Raw genomic sequence first — 17,060 nt, forward strand, 5'->3', positions numbered from 1 at the left:
AAGTTCTCCATTTCTTCTTAGTCACTCAGTACAGTTTTTGTTTTGATAGGGAAATTTTACTTAAATGAGTGAGAATGTTGACAAGACTTTAGTTCAGTCCCATTCATGATGAAAATTTGCACTGTTAACATTACAACAGGGTATTCTTAGTTATTGGTGTGACAACTACAGTATGAAAAATCACTGTTAGTTGTATCACAACACTTGTCTGTTGCTCCAGAACATCATGATGTTGATTTAATATCCAAATGCAGAAATAAGGTTTTTGCAACATAGACCTTTGTTCTCTTAGCATCTCGAGTACACCTAATATCCTTTTCTATGATATATGCATGTCTTGGGCATTCTCTATAGTAAAGCTCCTGATTTGTGTGAATTCTTTCATCTCATGGTAACTGTGATGTATCTAGTACATGGTCTACATTGTGCAACATTTTCCATTTGTCTCAGTAAAGCTTGGAGCATCATCTGGGCTGTAATTCTGTAGTAACAAGAGCAGTTCAATCATTTATATAACTTCTATTTGGGATTATCTTTGTATGTATAATTGTTCTGTTTGTTATGTAAAGAAAGATAATATGTAGCCGGTATAAAATTGCTTCTCTGCAGTAATCAACATATAAAATGCTTGCATTTTATTTATGCAAGATAAGATAGGGAGTTTGTCATTTCTTCTACAAACTAAACATAAGCACATAAATATAGACAGCAATTAAAAGTAACAGCTCAAAAATGGAATATTCTCTACAACTCAGAATAATATCAGCTAAAGTATTTTTAGCACATTTTGAAATGTTGACTGTGGAAGCTGAATTCCTTCTTCACTCTTGTTTAGTATCTGGAAAAAAAGCTCCTCAGAGAAGCTTAGGCTTGTAGAAATAGGAGAAAAAGTGTTCATGTAAAATTTTCCTATGCTAGGCAGGTGATGACATTGCATACTTCCACTTGTTTCATTGAAATTTGGAGAGACAACAGCTCAATACATTAGGTGTAAATTCAATTGTCAGCACTTGAGTGCCCGCCGCTGTTGAGCGGGCTTTGTTAAGGTAGTTGTTTATAGGCTGATTTATTTTATCCTTTGAATGGCCTCTGCCAGTGATGTTTTGGGAATTCTGCAGGTAGAAGCCAAAACTATGCACTGACCATGCTTTAGAAATCCATGCTGGGATATAGCAAGTGTTACTGCTATGTTGTTTTTGCCTAATATGAATGTGACTGGAGCACATAGCTAACAAGAAAGAAAATTATCATCATTGTTGGTCATAACAAGTGGTTTTTATAGCTATGTAGCTTTCACTACCACAAAACACCTTTTAATTTGTAAAGTGAAGTAATTAAAGTAATACCTGTTACTTAGAGTATTTTGTTACTGAAGTTAATCTATACACTGTGTAGTGTCTTGGAATTTTATTGTCTGATTCCACATAATTTTGGAATAGTTTCAGAGCAATATTAGTATGGTATTTTGGTTACAAGAAACAAGTAGTGCTCTTCACTTGTAGCCTATCACAATCTTTGTTCTTCCACTGTTTATCCGTACAAATTCCAACTCCTGGCTGAGCACTTCTCACATGCCTGAGATTAGCATATGGTCGTAGTCATGTTACCTCTGTACGAGGTGTTTCATAGATCCCATGTCCCATTGAGCTCATTTTCAGTCTCCTCATCTGTAAGACAGTTGCTCAGACTTGAATCTTCAGCACTGTGAAGAAATGCACACGTATGATCTTTGTATTAGTTTAAATATTTGTGTGCCTGTTCGTTATGGAGTTGTCTGTTGAGACCTCTTTTTTGTTGACTAAGATTTTAGAAATTCTGCTTGAAATTTTTTTTTGTTCTTCTGTTAGTGGGGTTTTCAGATATACACTTTTAGGAAATACTCAAAGCTTGGAGACTTCCATTCCAAGAGGACAATTGGAAAACAAACAAACAAAACAACAACAATAAACCACACACACACACACACACAAAAACCACAAAAAAACAAACAAAACCAAAAAACCCCAACAAAACAACAACAAAAACCAAAATAAAGAAAAACAAAATAAAACAAAACAAAAACAAACCACAAAACCCCAAAACAGAAACCCCCCAAACCTACCTCAGGTGTGCAAACTGTATCTTGTCTTACAAACTCTCAAAAGTGATAGCTGTTAGCATATTTCTTTAATGGCTGAATTCCTTTTTGCAAGGACAAAATAGTCTGATTTTGATATCAAAATAATTCTGATCTCAGCATAGATTTCTTTGTTTTAATGTAACAAAAGTATTTCAGTAGTTTATTTTGCTATACAGTATTCTACCATACACTGCTGTTCTCCTGTTCCATATCTCATTCAACAAAAGTTACTTTAAAAAATCTGAAAGCTCTGACAAGACAAAAAATAGAGGAAACTCAAATTTTGAATAATAAAAAGAGAATGAATTAGAGAGAAAGATCAAAAATCAGATACAGCAAAAGAGACTTCTTGTCTTGGATGGTCCAGTTTATCAGACTACTGATTTCCAAAAGCTTTGTCATAGGCGTCCCAGAAAACGTCAGGAAAATTCGCTGTAGCTCTACATCCCTATCACATCCAGCTTTTACTGCTGACAGTTCTTTTTTTCTGCATCAATAAGAGGAAAATTTGCCAGTTCTCTATTTCCTCAGCATCCTTTCATAAAACCTCAGGAAACTTCACCCAGCCTGTTGAAGATGGATGCACTCTCTCAGGTTTGGAACAACAAAAAATAGTGGTTTGGAGAAAGTTCCCTGAAGACAGACAGAATAGGACAGAGATCATCTTGCTGACTGCCATGTGACCTTGTTGTCCCTAGTTCTCCTGTATTAACATGGTCAGCTCCTGGCTGTAGCTCTTAGGAACTTACAGTTAAAGACCGCTTCTATCAAACCAAGAACTGTCCTTTCCTCGCTGTGAGCACAGGAGGAGATATTGGTTATTTAGTTTTCCTTTAACTCCTTCAGCCAGCCTCCTGTTCACAGTCTTCTGTAGCCTTTTAAGAGGAATTCTCTGCTAACATATGCTCAGTAAATTCCTCAGTGTGTGGAGCAATCTTTGGGATGCTATGTTTTACCCTTTCATAAAACAACAGCTACATCTTTTCTTGAGAATGTAAGTTCCTCCCATCTGGCAATCTTGTAATTTTTCATGTTTTTAAAGATCTAATATTTGTACCCTTGAGCAGTATTCCCCTAACACCGTTTACTTTAAAGCTGTAATATACAGCTAATATACCACTAGTACAATATTGACTAGCTCCAGCTGCCACTCAAAGGGTTGTTATTGCTATGCCTTAGCACTGTGTTTTCACCAAAACCAAATCAGATCTTCTTGGAGTTCATTCCAGAGTTTAATATCCTCCCATATTGATGAGCATTAGGTTAACAGAGCTTATGTTCTGAGTATAATTTTCTTTCATGCAAGTGAAATGAAATAATTAAATTTAGTCAGTTTATATATGTGAAACAAAAGCAGTCTTTGTCTTTTTGAAAGATGCACAGAGCTGGGAATGTACAAACTCCCTTGCTTGCTTTGCAAAGGTTAGTAATCTGTCAGTGTGTAATCAAGCATCGGGGCCGAACCCATGATTTGACAAGATAATTTGTCACAGAACATGTCAAATCAATGTTAGTAAAATAATATTTTTTTTTTTGTTATTTTAAAAAGTATTCATCAAGGCCTTTCTCATATGCCACTACAACATTGTTACCCAAAGTCATTGCCAGGTCTAAAGTTCAAAGAACATTGCAGAAGGAGTATTAGTCATAGAACATAAAATACTCTAATTTTATGGCCAACTCTCTAAGAAGTCAGTATTTTTTATTTCCCTCATCATCTTCCCTTGTATTCACATAGAAAGCTGCTTAAGCTTGTGGGAAGGTGATGAGTTACTTCTCTCACTTGACTGACATCTAAAACCCTGCTAATTCTGTGCTGCTGAGTAAGACAAATGGGGAGTACGTTACTTTGACTGCTTACTGTTAAAAACCAGTAACTACTACCAAAAAATAAAGAAATCGTTCACCAGAAGCCAATATGATTCTGTGGGTTTTGACAGGGAAAATAGGTGTCTGTAATTTTTAACTAGCCACTAGGTGGCAATTGCAGACAAGTCAAGAGTTGCTTTGGAGTCCACACACACACATACCAGGCTGGTATTGCTATGATGACCTTCTCGTTTTCGTATTTTCTCTATTTATTGAGCTACATGCTGTATTTTGAAAATACATCTTCAGACTGAGATCTGAAGATCATCTTCTGTGAGAGAAATAACAGAAAAGAGCTCTTCGTTCCTTTACAATCATAAATACATGCTGTTATGGACAATAATTAAATGTAGCAGTTTTCCAAAAGAGAAATCATGGAAGCTTTTAAAATTCTTATTTCCTCTGTGTAATTTCTTCTGAGTGAGTTGTCACCAACTTTGGAGGTGCCAGAGAAATTGAATGTCAAATTCTGATGTTGTGAGTTACCCTCAGGACTCGAGGTCTTGTTGTTCTGCATTGCAAGAACATTACTTTGGGCAGTGTGCAGTTCTCCTCGCTGTTTCTCCAGCAGCTTTGGCCTCTAACAAAGAGGCAAGCAGGCTGTTGAGGTTAAGGAAGTAGCTCCCTGAGCCTGTCGTTCTTCTCAAATTGACTGAGCTATGAGAGCACAATTTATCAATAGGTGCAGTCTCACATAGAGCAAGAAAAGACAACTGAAAAGAAAAAGGAGTAAGAAAATTTTGAAGAAGCAAATAAACAGGAAAAAACCCACTACAAGACTAAGAAGAAAAAAGTCATTAGAGATACAAAATATAAAGCTCAAAGGCATTGTCACCTACATGGCTATTATCATTCTAATGAAGTCTGGTCTTAGTGACCAAAGTATGGCTTCTGCTCCCGAAGTCATATAATGCTAGTCATCAAAGGCCATTGATTTAGAGCTTACTTCTTGTTTCCTTGTGTGGAGCTGAGTTCTTGTTCAAAGAGAACATTTGTGGCCTAATTTTTTTCATAAACTTTCTGGAGAAAAAAATTAAGAAAAATTCCAGAAACTTTTTGACTTAATGCTAATGGTTTTGCTGAGTGATACACTTCAGGAGATAAATTAGAATTTCACCGCTCCGAACTTTTTTCAAACGAGAAAATCTGGTTTTCTCAAGTATTAGGAAATAATTGGTAACTTGAAGCAATAGCTATTAGAGCAATTAAATCTGGCAAGATTGCAGCTCCAGTAAATATTCTTGCTTATAAGAAATCTATTTTTTGCTAGTTGTTTACCTTGGTAACCACAGTAAAACTATATTTAATTCCTCTATCATCTCTATTTTGCTCTAGTGTTTGCCATTGTGTGTCTCTGTGCCAACAGGTGGATTAGTTGCCACATCAAAGGATATAGATGTCATAACTTTACTTGGTCTAAATGCTTCCTTATGTCTGTTCAAACTCCTTAGCTGTTTTTATCTTCCCCTCTGACACATCCACACTGTATACATTTATGAATGGATACTCTTATCTCAATAGTAAGTTTTGTCTCTGTTCTTATTTTTAAATAAGCCCTTAAATCAGTGCAGGCATTAATCAGAATCAAATGTCCATAGAATATTCTGCAGCCACCTCTGTGCATTCCCATTTATTTCAGTAACGTACTGTTGCTTTTTTATTCCTGTTCCATTCCTTGCAGTTTGTCAGTGTTCAGACAGACATGTTCCATACATATTTAGAAATGCAGATCTGAGCAGTTAGTAGATTAACGAGCCATTTTCTAGTAAAAAATAATACATATATGGCTATAAATGCCTTTGTATACATCTATAGGTATCTATTTATAGGGAGTTACCAGGGCTGACTGAGGTTACTTGCTCAAAAAAACAGTAATTTATGCTACTGAAAATTTATATGGAGAGGAAAAGAGAGGTGTGGGCTAGCTGAATAAATATAAATAACTGAAAGGAGAATTTAATATAGCAAATATGAGCAACAGCTCTACTTAACACAAAGTGAGACAGTTAAAAGGCACCACCAGCCTCTGTGATTAGGTGAAGTCTAATTATACTGACTTCAAAGGTAATCTATGCAATATATCTGTATATTGTAGTCCTTTGAAATAAGCAAAATAATGTGCATAACTTAGGAGGAAATCAACAAGCAGTTGCAAATGTAGATGTACAATTCAGGATACCAGAAAAGGAAGGCTCAACAATGTGTAACTGAGAGTAAACTCACCAAACTGGGAACTCTGTTATTTGTTGGATTTTGATTAGGTTTTGTTTTCATTGATAATTCTACTCTTTGATACAATGATTTTCCGCATGGATTAGAGCATGCTTTTTGCAAGGCTTGAATGCTTTATTAGAAAGCTGTTTGTGAGACTCTAACAGACATCAAGAGCCCACCAATTCTGAGTCTTCATGCCTAAGTGAAGTCTGTCATCGTTTCTGAATGGCTCTGTATAGAGAAACTAACAGCACAGGCAAGTAGCTTCACTGTCTTCATCTGAAAACAAAACAAAACAAAACAAAAACAACAAAACAGACAAAAGTAGAACAGTTTTTCACAGAGATATTTTCAGAACCAAGAAAACAGATTTCTAACCTGTGCTAGAGCATCAGAGTAAAGAATGCATTAAATTTAATGATTTAATGCTTGTTATGGGGGGAAAAAAAGGGTTTTGCTGACAACCAAATAGCAAAAAAGAGTACAGTTTAAGGGTGTGAGTTTTTTCAGTTTCCTACCAGTCATGATCTCACATTCAACAAGGCCAAATGCAAGGTCCTACACTCGGGTCATAACAGCCCCATGTAGTGCTGCAGGCTTGGGGAAGAATGGTTAGAAGGCTGCCCAGCAGAGAAGGACCTTGGGGTTCAGGTTTATAGCCAGCTGAATATGAGCCAGCAGTGTGCCTGGGTGGTGAAGAAGGCCACCAGCATCCTGGCTTGTCTCAGAATGTGACAAGCAGGAGTAGGGAAGTGATTATCCCCCTGTACTCGGCACTGATAAGGCTTCACCTTGAGTACTGTGTTCAGTTTTGGGCCCCTCACTCCAAGAAGGACATTGAGGGGCTGGAGCATGTCCTAAGAAGGGCAACGAAGGTGGTGAAGGGTCTAGAGCACAAGTCTTACGAGGAGAGGCTGAGGGAACTGGGGTTGTTTAGCCTGGAGAAAAGGAGGCTCAGGGTAGACCTTATCACTCTCTGTAACTACCTGTAACTGTAGAGAGGTGGGGATCCATCTCTTCACTCAAGTAACAAGTGATAGGATGAGAGGAAACAGCCTCAAGTTGTACCAGGGGAAGGTATCAATTTGGTATAGGAAGAATTTCTTCTCTGGGTGATGGAGTCACCATCCCTGGAGGCGTTTAAAAGAGGTGTCGATGTGGCACTTAGGGACATGGTTTAGTGGTGGACTTGGCAGTTATGGTTGAACTTGGTGATTTTAAAGGTTTCTTCCAACCTAAATAGTTCTACATTACTATGAAAACCTTTTTTTATAAAAGGATATTTCCATTTATACAATGAAGGTCTTACTAATTCTGTTGCAGGTTTGCCAAACTTATTTATGAGGTTTGAATGTACTTTTTTTTCCATGTGTTTTCCATAATCAAGACAATACAATTCTTCTCAGAGGTTGCATTTTAAGACATGATACACTGACTACAGTTTCTGCAAAATACTTGTTTCTGCCTTTAATAGTTGATTTTTTTTATGTTATGCTACAAGTGTACTTTATATGTAGCTAATACATATATTTTTTAAAAATTGCTTGGTAATGAAGCCACAGTCTTTCTATGCCTTTCTGCTGCCTCATACTTTGAAGGCTTCAGTTCTGTCTGAGTCAGAAATGATGTGAAGTAGAGGGAAGGCAATGGGTTGGCACATAGATAATCAATTATAGTAATATTATAGAAACAGAATTATAGAATCACATGATAGTTGAGTTTGGACAGGACTGCTGCAGGTTATCTAGTCAAATACCTCCTGCTAGAGCAGGTTTCTCAGAACCATGTTTAGTCGGGGCTTGAGTATCTCCAAAGATGGAGAACTTCACAACCTGGTCTGTGCAGTCTATTGCCAGTGTTTGACCACTGTCATAGGAGCAGTAGCAGTTTTTTCTTATGTTTAAATAGAATTTCCTGTAATTATTTATGACCACTCCCTCTGACTCCATCTTCTTTACACACTCCCATCAGGCATTCTGAGCAGAGGGGAAGGATCACCTCTCTTGAGCTACTGGTGACACTTTCTTGATGAAGCCGAGAAAGCTGCTGGCCTTCCTAGGTACAAAACCTCATTGCTGATTTATGTTCAACTTGTTTTTTCACCAGGATCCACAGGTGCTTTTCTGCAAAGCTGCTTTCCAGACTGTGAACTCTATGAGATCCTGATAGCCTATTTCTCCAGATGTTTAAGGTCCCTCTGAATTGCAGAGCTGATATATCAGACCTGATACATCAACTACTCCTGCTACTTTTGGATTGTCTGCCATCTTGCTGAGGTTATGCTCAATCCTGTTATCCAGGTCATTAGTGGCTGTGTTAGGCAGTATTAGCCACTGGTGTACTCCAGTAGTGCCTTGCCTTCAGCTGGTCTTTCTGCCACTTATCAAACCCCTTTGAACCTATCAGTTCAGCCAGTTTTCAGCCCACTGTCTACTTATCTAGCTTGTACTTGATCAGCTTGTCTACGAGGCTTTTATGAGAGATTGTTTTGAAAGCCTTGCTGAAGTCAAGGTAAACAACATCTGCTGCTCTCCCTTCATCCACTGAGCTAGTGACTTCATCGCAGAAGGATATCGTTGGTTAAGCACAATTTCCCCTTTTAAATCCATATTGACTACACCAGATCATCTTCTTGACTTTAATATGTTTGCAAATGTTTTGCAGGATTATTTGCTCCATCACCTTCCCATGAATTGAGGAGAGGCTGATTGGCCTGCAATTTTCTGCATCCTCCTTGCTTTCCTGGAAGAAAGGAGTGAGACTTGCTTTCTGCAAGCACTCAGGAGCCTCCTCTGATCATGACAACCTTTCAAATATATTTGAAACTCAGACATTGGCTTCATCTATCCTTTTATACATTGGAACCTATGGAAATTAATTTTGGATTATGATGATGTGTTTTTTTAAAAAATATTTTTTTAGCCAATGGTTTTCTGGTTAATCATCCACTAGAATAGCTTGACATTTTTACCCCCACTTACTCAGAAGCAATGAGAAGTATTAATAGCTAACTTTCGCAACCAGCTTTTCCATCACAGTGTTTCAAGTATATTCCTTCTTGTCTGTTGGGACATAATTGTTCAGACAGAGCAATTTTGTTTCTCTGTAGCTTCTAACAAGATGTGGATGCCCTTTGCTAACAATAATGGTTAACAGTCGCATTTCAGATTGGATCTGTGAAAGTTTTGCAGAAATGTACTTGAAATAAATATATAAATGTATGTTGAAGACTTGAGATTCAGATGTATAAAGTCCTGGGTTGTCTTGTCTAGATTGTGCTTTTACCAAGAAAGGTTGGATCAGATAATTCTTGAAATCCCATCCAATCTTGTATTCTATGATTCTGTGAAAAGCAAAAATACAGGCACTGTTATGTAGTCCAAGGCAGTAAGTAACAGTCATTTACCAAAGCCACACCAATCTTCCACTTTTGATACAGTAAAACTCTCACCTAATTTTCAACTCAAGCAGAGGAAAGCTTTCCATTTGGAAGACTCTTATAAGATTTTCTCCTTATTTCTTCTTCCTTCTTTTAAATATCTGAGGTAAATTTATCTAATCAAATTTGGTAATCTAAATCTCAGAAAACATCCTCTCCATTGGAATCTTAGGTCAGCTTGTTGTATGTCATATACAGATAGATTGAGCTATCCACTGGAGATTCCTGTCTTTGTCTAGTGACTATAGAGGGATATCTATCCAGCTGGTTTAGACAAATGACTAGCCTAAAGACACCTAAAATTAGATGGAGAAGTCTATTAAGCTATTCCTATAGCTTAGAGAAGCATTATCACCTTCGTGTTTCTTGAGTTACTTTTCTTCTGAAGATTTATTCAAATTATGAGTTAACTCATTTACAAGTGAAAGTACATTTTGCACTTGTGATTACTTACTAGTGTTTTCCAGAATTAGTAACACTCCTAAAACTGCATTGAACACAGACTTTCTGTGTATGCAGTCAATGAAAACAAGATGGCAATATAGTGATTTATTTTTACCATTGTAAACAAATTTTGAAATACATCATTTCACTTTGTTCAGGACTTTGAAGCTAATGAGTTAAAGAACAATAATCAGTGAGAGTAACTATAAAATACTTATTAAGTATGTGTCAATATCAGTATAGAGCCCAATGAAGAGTCCATACAATGATATCTACCATTAAAGTGATTCAAGTCAGAATTAAAATCTCGTGATTTGGTTTTTCAGATGTGTAAAATGAGGCTCCTACATTCATTGGTGAGGTCACATCTCGAGTACTGGGTTCAGTTTTGGGCACTGCAGTACCAGAAAGACATTGAGGTGCTGGAGTGGGTCCAGTGAAGAGCCACTAAGCTGGTGAATGAACTAAGCCTAGAGAACAAGTCTTAAGAGGAACAGCTGAGGAAACTGGAGTTACTTAATCTGAAGAAAAGGAGGCTGAGGGGGGACCTTACTGCTCTCTACAGCTTCCTGAAAGGATGTTGTAGAGGGGTACGTGCTGGTCTCTTCTCACAAGTAACTGGCGATAGGAGGAATGGCCTCAAGCTGCTCCAGGGAAGGTTTAGACTGGACGTTAGGAGGAACCTTTTCACTGAAAGAGTTGTCAGGCATTGGAACATGCTGCCCAGGGAGGTGGCTGAGTCACCGTCCCTGGATGTATTTAAAATCTGTGGTGCTTGGGGATATGGCTTAGAGGTGGTCTTGGTAGCGTTAATGGTTGGACTCAATCTTAGAGGTATTCTCCAACCAAAGTGATTCTGTGTCCAGGTACATCATGACAGACTTAATTTTCTAAACTCCTGAGGATCTGCTCTCTTCCACAGCCTCTTAAACTGCATGTTATTCATAGGAACCATCAATGATCCTCCCCAACTTGTTATCAATAGAAATTGATAATTGTCAATAGAAATGTTAGTTTTGTGCATATGGTTAATAGCATTACAGTAAGCATTGCCACAACTGTACTTTGAAAAGTTTCTAGAAAGTGAAGAATAAAATATTAAAGATGGCAAGTGTCAAACTTCGTACTGATGGATTGAGAGTAGGGTTCCTCATTTACCCATGGTGTGAAAATATTGTGTATTATGTAGTAGCTTTCTGTGTATGGTGCTGTGATGGGAGTTCAACTTGAACACATTTAATTATAGATCTTTAAGGGTGATACTGAGACTAGAAATGATACTGTTATGTTTTGGGGGTTTTATTCTTTTACTTCTGCTTTAAGTTTCAATAGCTTTTGCAGTCTGATTACATCCCTCAGAAGCCTAAAATAACAATTTTGATTTTAAAATTACATAGAAAATGATCATGCTGATTTGGAAATTATATAGCACTATTCCCATCTCCTGAACTCACAATATTACATGTGTATTACAGTATATTCATCTAATTCCTGAACCACTTGCAAATTAATTGCATGGAATTACAAAAATCAAGGTTAAAACACATTGTCTTGTCATGTGTTACCTTTCTAGATGAAGAGGCATAATGATGTAAAATAGCACAAGGAAGCTCTAGTGTGTCATCTTCCATGTCGTACTGGAGGTGTATAAACCCAGATCTTTAAAGAAAAATCTGTTATTCCTAGTCCTGCATGTTTGTTGTACTGTGCTGTAGTTAGGAAAGAGCTCCTTCTTTATTTTGTCGTGCATTTCAAAAAAGTGGGAATAGATACTAGAAACATTTCTAGAGACTGGAGAAGAACCTGTTCCCTTAGTTTAAGGTAGGGTTCACATGTGTTCTTTTCTTGAAAGTGATACACCATATCTAAAAAATAAAGGTTAAAATAAGAAGAAAATTATTTTTATTTAGTTACTAATAATGTTCTATGGTGCATCCAGAGATCAGGAATTGGAAAGGCTGCCAGTGAGAAATCTTTCTTACAAGCTTCCAATTTTCAAGGCAGAGCAAATATTTCAAAAGTATCTATAGTTACATGAATGAAGATACCTTTGAAAGGCAAAGTGGTTCATCTTGACATTAGTATCACTGATGTTCTTGTGTTTATGAACAGTTTATAAGCAACATGTTTTCATAAACTTTAACTTACTAAGCATTTTTATTCTTTGTAGAACATTCAAGGTATCTCAAAACATCCAGTAAGAATTACAAAGAAACAGTACATAAAAGGTACACTATGTTTTTATTAACTTGAAAAGGCAATTTTATGTAACTATTTTACTGTTATATTTTAAAGCAGACTAATAGCTGCAGAATTAAAGAATAAAATAAATTATTGATGCTTAGTTATACATTATCATTTAAACCAATTACTTTTTACTGGTTGTTCCTGAAAAAAAAAATTGCTGTTTCAGCACTAATCCTAATAGTCACAAACTTTTAGATTTTTTTTGTTTCCCTTAACTATCTCACTGTTACTTTTTTTCAGCTGAAATTATGCATTTTAGCTCCATTAAATATCCGAGGGAAGATTTTGTGTGTATTCAGCTCCCAAGGCTTTTCCTGAGGAGAAGTTAAAGCTGGGTCATTTTAATCAAACTCACAACTAAACACCAATAGTTAATCAGATATGTTGGTTTCAGTAACAGAAGAGGATTTAAGGCAGGTGATTTGGAGAGGATCAAAGTCTATAAAAGCATGACCCAAGTGTTAAACTGAAAAACCCACAATAATAGATTCAAATATATGGGAGAGATACAACATAAGCTCCTCTCCTTGCATGCCTACAGCCATAGCTGGGAAATGCTCAGTTGTTGCACTTGGATCTCAGATAAGGGCAGGCTTGTCTTTTCACAGCTATTCACTCTCTGCATTTGAAATAATACAGGTCATAAAACACAAGTCTGTTGAAGACAATGAAAAGTGTGGCAGCAGTTTTATCTGCCTGATTAATTTTTATACGTATTTTTCAGAAGTAGTTATGAAAGAATGTGTGAGTAGTGGCTGTGTAAACCTGAGCTGCTGTGCATAACTGTGGCACACAGGCCTTTCTGGAAACAGTCCAATCAGTTTTCTTCATCATTTTATCACGTGCTTCTCAAAAATGTTTTTCTAAGTGCTTCGTTCTTGTATCAAAACACACTAATTTTTTAATATACTTTTATGCTGACCAGATTAATTCTGTTGTATTTCAAACCACCATTCCTTTCTACACCAAGACAAGTCATAGTCCCTGGGTACACTGAGTTTCTAATACCTGGTCCATGTACATTATTGCTTTGTGATGTCATAGGGGATTTCTGACATGAGAATTTGGATGCCTGCGTCTGCTCTATGTTCTCAATATTGTATTCCCCTACAGTCTGTAGCTCAGAATTTGGTTATTAACACATTGCTGCAGCATGTTCGAAAATAAGAAAAGCTATTTTTCAGTTCATCTCTACAGACACTTCTTTACTAAGTGAACTGTGAATAATGTTAGTTATTGTGCATATTTGCTGACTGGTGTTTTGGGAGGGGATTGTTTTTGGAAAAGGAGAAGTAGTGAGTGGTACTGCAAGGATGGCAGAGATATTGTACATGACCGATAGAGTAAAATAATTGTGATGCTGGCAGTTGGTGTGCTGCTAGGTTGTTTACATTGCTGTTTGTGTGGGATTAGTTCTGTGTTTGGTGTGTTGTTTACCACCTCCTATGGTTTGCATCACAATATTTTTTGAGCTGGTGTTTGGGACTTAAATATCTATCTTCTCTCTAGGAAAAGAAGAAGAAATAGTAACTATTTCCCCAAGAACGTTATTTGTTTCAAAAAAAGGACATACATTTTTAGCAGCTGGTAAGACAGTATGTATTATTAATCTCATGCATATTAATGTTTGCAGTTCTGTCATCTTTTCCTCCCTCTCCTTTGGATGATATATTTTAGAAGGCTGTCAAATCCCTTAGTATCAATTAATATTGTTATATGATGTATACTCTGTAGTGTGATTTGGAGCTGAGTGATATTCAAGACTTATCAGTAGAAACAAAGAACTAATAAGATTAATTGACACCTGGAGGCAATGAAGGAATTGGGCACCTTGTAATCTGTAAGTGGAATACAGTTCCCTCAAGAAGAGCTTTTTGCATCCATCTGGGGGTTTTGAGTGTGAGGAAATGACTGAACAGTCCAGGCTTGCATTTTAATTTGTAATCGTTTGATTAAAATGCAGTTATGGTGGGGTTTTTTTTGAGCGATAGGTCTATTTCAACACTCTATTTCCTAGATTTTTCCCATATTGAGTTAAGGATCCTTGCTGACTTATCATCTGAACCAGAACTTCTGAAACTGTTCCAAGAACCTGAAACCACTGACATCTTTTCCACACTGGCTTCTCGGTGGTAAGAGTAAATGGTTGCATTTTTTTCATAGTAATTAGACAAAATAGTAAGAATGGCTTGAACTATTGTATTAGTACATAACGATTACAAAAGGCAGTATTTTGTTGCAGTAGCTATTGTTAATACTGTTTTAACACCATGAGTGATAACTCCTTTCTCTCTTTCGAAGCATTTTCTTCTCCATGGTGTTAGTTGACATATACTTTATTGCTCGCTACAGCTACCTAAAAGGAGGTTGTAGTGAGGCTGGTGTTGGTCTCTCCTCCCAGATTACTGATGATAGGACATGAGGAGATGGCTTCAAGTTGTGCCGGGGAGGTTTCGATTGGATATTAGGGAGAATTTATTCACTGAGAGAGTGGTTAGACACTGGAACGGGCTGCCCAGGGAGGTGGTGGAGTCGTCATCCCTGGAGGAGTTAAAAAAATAAGTAGATGTAGCAATTCAGGCTATGTTCTAGGGGATAGGAAAATGTTGGGATGGTGGTTGAACTTGATGATCCTGGAGGTCCTTTCCAACCACAGTGACTCTATGGTAAGAATATGCTTCTATGATCAAAGTGTTGCAATTCAACTGACCAGTATGAGCCTTGTGACTAAAGATGATGCAATAATATATTGTGAACAATGCATGCTGATAATTTTCTCACTATATTATTGTTCACCAATTCTTATTAAAAATACAGAGCAGCAGTTAAGTAGGTTATCCATCTGAAAAACTGCAGAGCAACTTTTCTCAGTAAAAGTGAAAGCATTTTTGAAATCATCTTGGTTATTCAGTAGAAGTATTGGAAGTAGTGGAATCCAATTATATATATACAAGAAACAGACTAGAACTCATGGAACTCCTTTGCACTCATAGGGTTTAATGCTTCCATCTTCTGATGGATGATGTGATACTTGGAAAAAGTGTTACTTCTGTAATTAAAAAAAAAAATTCTTATTTCCAAGATTATTTACTGATCTCTTCAGCTTGTATACCAAAAGATTAACTAAAAAAAAAAAAAAAAAGGAATATTAGTTACTTAGCCATTTGGAGGTATTTCATATTACTATTTGCACCGTACTGATGCCTAAAAATCCTATTTGAGACTAGGACTATCCTACAGTTCCTAAATTTTTGCAGGCATAGCCTTCCCAACCACAGTATTTCCTACTAACTGCAATATTTGCTAATATACTCCAAGGTAGCACAAAGAAACAAAATGGAGCTCAAATTATACTTATCCTGCTACCAACTGAATCAGGGCTTGAGGCCTGTGCATTCTGGGAGAACACAACTCAAGGTCACAAACATCTCAACAAAAATAGCTACAGGAAGATCATCTTTCTCTTTAGAGTCACTTAGAAGCTTCTGTTGATATTATAATAAACTCTTAGCTCTAACATGATATAACTAGAGCCTTGTGATGGAGTGAAATCCTTATTTTAGTTTAGAGGTATATTGCAAATGTATGCATGAAGATGAGTCAAATTTTGTCTCAACTCTGGGCAAGGCTCCAGAAACACCATTCTATTCAGCAACTTCACAGCTTTTGGCAGCCATCAACCTCTTATAGTTACTACACAGTAACTTTAAATTTAATGAAATATTACAGGCAAATATTTTTATCAGACAGAAGTGTCATGGTGTGTCTACAAAATCATTACATAATGATTCTGCTGAATCTTTTGAGCTTCAGGAAAGCTGGTGCTTGGAAGTAAGTTTCTGCTGAATCTATTATATGACTGTTACAGAAACATGAAGGGTGTGTTTAATCTCATCTAACCTTGGATATCTGTTATGTACATGGAGAGATTCGTTTGACCTATTGTTGTCCTTTCTGTGATAAGATCATTCACACATTAAAAGTGTTGACTTCTCATTATTGAGAACAAAGTAGGTCTGAGGTGGCCAGCTCATGTGACATCTGTATCTGTTCTGACAAGTTCACTTCCTCCTGTTGGATCAGTTCCTAGGGAACTCACCTTGGGGTTTGGAATTTTGTCCTTAATTTGCTTAGCACCAAAGAGGAGACAAAATCACAGGCTTCACAGATGCTTTCCCATTCATACAATGGGTATGCTTCTTCAGATGCTTGTTCAGCTCTCATAGTCAGTCCACTACTGATAAATGAAATCTTTAGGGCCAGCAATTGGTCCACGGGTTTTAGGGTAGTTAATTCCACCCTGTTGGTACTAAAGCAAGTTATGAGAAGAAGGAGCAAAATAAACAGGAAACCTTTTATCTCCTCTTGGTCTGCTGATTTTCTCTGGGCCCTAATCTTCTAAACTCTGTGCAAGTGATGTACCAAGTGGCGCTCGTGTTTTATTCTGTTTGAAGGAATTGCACACTGTTGTTATTTGTAAATCTTTTCTAACACATTTTGGACAATTGGAAAACCTGGACAAAAAATTTTCTCTAAAAGATCTATAAAGAATGGATTAGTTTCTGAAGCTCCCTCTCAGAATTAAAAATTAAGTTTATGCCAGTGTTAGATAGCTTTCCAGCTTCTGAATGCATGTCAGTTGGTGTCTTTTAACAGGTTTTCTGCATCTAAAAATCCTTAGACTAATTAATATTAAATCATAAATAGTAAATAATATATTATTGAACA

General features: G+C 36.8%; 1 protein-coding gene across 1 annotated transcript in view; it reads left to right on the forward strand.

The window, feature by feature from the left end:
• POLN (polymerase (DNA directed) nu) overlaps positions 1-17,060 on the forward strand; it is a 101,970-nt gene that overhangs the window by 30,601 nt on the left and 54,309 nt on the right. The window contains exons 15-17 of the mRNA XM_008936120.1: positions 12,256-12,313; positions 13,842-13,919; positions 14,350-14,464. Of these exons, the coding sequence (XP_008934368.1) occupies positions 12,256-12,313; positions 13,842-13,919; positions 14,350-14,464 (251 nt within the window). The remainder of the gene's footprint in view (positions 1-12,255; positions 12,314-13,841; positions 13,920-14,349; positions 14,465-17,060) is intronic.

Source organism: Merops nubicus, unplaced genomic scaffold (assembly GCF_000691845.1).
Source record: "Merops nubicus isolate BGI_N331 unplaced genomic scaffold, ASM69184v1 scaffold1030, whole genome shotgun sequence".
NCBI classification, from domain to species: Eukaryota; Metazoa; Chordata; class Aves; order Coraciiformes; family Meropidae; genus Merops; species Merops nubicus.